We start from the raw sequence: 2,969 nt of genomic DNA on the forward strand, positions 1-2,969 counted from the left end.
TTAGGATGTCTTCCTCGCTGATGCGTTTGAAGGGATAAACATCGGCCCCCAGCTGATATCAGAACATTCGAGTGTTATCGTGTCTCGCTGTGTATAATTTCGAACTGTATTTCCATGTAGATGTTTTTCCTTTTTTTTTCTTTTTTTTCTTTTTGACTAGGGTATAACGTGTGTTAGACACCCTTATCATTACTATTCTTTAATATCCAGTTCATTGCAATATATGCTGAAAACTTGTATCTTCATGTGTTCACAGAAACCCTGTGTGCATGACCTTTTTCAGAATTCATGGGTAAGGCATTTTGCTGCCCACTCTTTCTCTCCTCTGTTTTTTTGACGACTCTCAATCGATCCAAGGTTACACAAATATTTGAACAGTAGTAACAAAACAACCCAGGAATCTATTTATTCCTTTTTTTTAAACTTTAACCTTCATCGTTATTTTCATGTAATCATATTTCACAAATATTACCGAAATTTTACCTATCTGATTGATTTCTCTGAATGTCTAATTTAATAATGACTCAGTAGTAAAGGGTAGTTTTATCATTGTTATGATTATTGTTATTATTATTTTTTTTTCATCATCTTTATTGTTATCGTTGTTATTGCTATTATTGTTATTTATTATTGTTGTAGTTGTTGCAATGATTATTATTATTATTATTATTATTATTATTATTATTATTATTATTATTATTAATATTATTATTATTATTATTACCATTGTTATTATTATTGTTGTGGTTGTTGTTGTTGTTGTTGTTGTTATTGTTATTGTTATAATTATTATTTTATTACTATTATTGTTATTTTTCGTCTTTTATTACAACTGATACTATTATCAATATTGTTATTGTGATAAAATTATTATTAACTATGATATTGTCATTCCTATCATCATTTTAATTCCTATCTTTATTTTTGTCACTTATTATTATTGTTATCATTATCATTGTTATTATCATTATTAACATCATCATCATTATTAGCATCGTTATCAGCATCACCATCGTCATTATTATTATCATAATCATTATCATTATCGTTACCATTATTATTGGTAGTAGTATTACCATCATTATAGTCTTTATTAATGTTGTCAGTATCATTATAATCATCTTCATTATCAATACATTTATCTTCGGTTTTCTTATAGTCACCCCATCGCACCCGTTAGCATAAGAGTTAGTTCCTAACAGCACACCTGCAATCCACCAAATGCCCAACAGTGGCGATATTTTCCTTAACTGCTGAATCACGTGGTTCGAACGCATCAGCATGTTCGTCATCCTCCTGAACTGCGTCACCCTGGGCATGTATCAGCCCTGCGTCGACGAGGTCTGCAACACCAACCGTTGCAAGATTCTGCAGGTTAGTGCGGACACCTTTCTTTTGATGTTATTCTCTGTGTGTGTGTGTTTTTTTTCAGCGTGATATTGATTACTGCATTGCCTGTTTGTGTTTATTTCCATATTTTTTATTACTAGTGTTATTGTATGGTTAAAAAGACTATGACTCATGCTGATTTATGTATTTTAATATATCTGTTTCTCTGTAAAGTCAGAGGGGTGATTCAGTTCCGTAATTTTTATTTTGAGTAGATATTGGCATTTTGTTTATTTCTTCAAGTCATTATATGTACCTCATCCATATGTGTATTATTCTTTTTAAAAGTAGATGTTTTTTCCACTTTGCCACAAATTAAAGTATGAACACCCTTTCTGTCTTTATCTCTCTCTCCTTTCGTGTCTTCCGCTCCCCCATCTTTATCCTCTCCTCTTCTCTTCTCTCCTCTCAGCTCATCTCATCTCATCTCATCTCATCTCATCTCATCTCATATCATCTCATCTCGTCGCATATCATCTCATCTCATCTCCTATCAACTCATCTCCTCTCCTCTCCTCTTCTCTCCTCTCCTCTCCTCTCCTCTCCTCTCCTCTCCTCTCCTCTCCTCTCCTCTCCTCTCCTCTCCTCTCTCTCTCTCTTCTTTCCCTCTCTCCGTCTCCCTCTCCCTCATTTCCCCTCAAAAATCAGGAGTTGAAATTGGTTTCCGTATCTCACTTTTATTTTCTTCATCCTCGCTCTTTCAGCTTTGCATTTTTCCCATTCTTCTCCCCGACGGATCTGGATCTTGAAAGAGGCATTCGCTTTGAAATTCTTTACTGCTTTCCCGCAATATTTTGAAAAATAATGGAAGGTGTGTTTGGTTTTCTGCAGTTTTTTATTTGTTTGTGTGTTGTTTTTGAGTGAGCCACGCTAATGGGAAAGATGATTTATTTGTTGTACGGCTGTGTAGACATCTATATACATTTAGATGTTTACACAGATCCTAGGCGGATGTGTGGATGCGTGCTCACACTGCTGATTCGTATAAATATATTCACTGACAGGATGTGTTAAGAGCGTGAATGATAACGGTCGTGATGGTATTGATTAATGTGTTGTTGAAGGTGGTGGCAAGGGAAAGGCGGTGAGTGTCATCAAATAAGATCGGCGTTATGATTAATGGCGATAAGGAAATGAAACCTTGTCGATGATAACCGTGACGTAATGATGAATTATATCATTACTATTATGCTATAGGAGAAGTAGTAGCCTTTCCTCTAAAGGTGGTTTGGTCATTATGTAGATAATAAACGGGGTAGATTACTGCGGAAATGTAATTACTAGTATGGCGATAATGATAATAATCGTGATAATCATTATATGGAGATGACTAAATGGATAAAGATAATTAGAACTGCGTATTGTTGTTGTGCTTATGATAATGAAAATTAGGATTGTAATAAAGATAATTAAAAAACAAGATGACAATAGCAATAATGATGACAACGAGAATAGTATAGTAATAAAAAATCAATTAGGTTATCAGTGTTAAAGAGCTAGAGATTATTGGCTATCGCCTATACGGTTTCTTTATGCAAGAGACTAATAAAGTCGCCTTTGTCTTAAGGTTCAATTTAGAA

General features: G+C 34.0%; 1 protein-coding gene across 1 annotated transcript in view; it reads left to right on the plus strand.

The window, feature by feature from the left end:
- Nucleotides 1–1,266: 1,266 nt before the first annotated feature.
- Nucleotides 1,267–2,969, plus strand: part of LOC119573997 (voltage-dependent T-type calcium channel subunit alpha-1H-like) — a 94,214-nt gene continuing 92,511 nt past the window's right edge. The window contains exon 1 of the mRNA XM_037921095.1: nt 1,267–1,374. Coding sequence (XP_037777023.1) covers nt 1,282–1,374 — 93 coding nt within the window. The 5' untranslated portion in view covers nt 1,267–1,281. The remainder of the gene's footprint in view (nt 1,375–2,969) is intronic.

This window comes from Penaeus monodon, chromosome 6 (assembly GCF_015228065.2).
Source record: "Penaeus monodon isolate SGIC_2016 chromosome 6, NSTDA_Pmon_1, whole genome shotgun sequence".
Classification (NCBI taxonomy): domain Eukaryota; kingdom Metazoa; phylum Arthropoda; class Malacostraca; order Decapoda; family Penaeidae; genus Penaeus; species Penaeus monodon.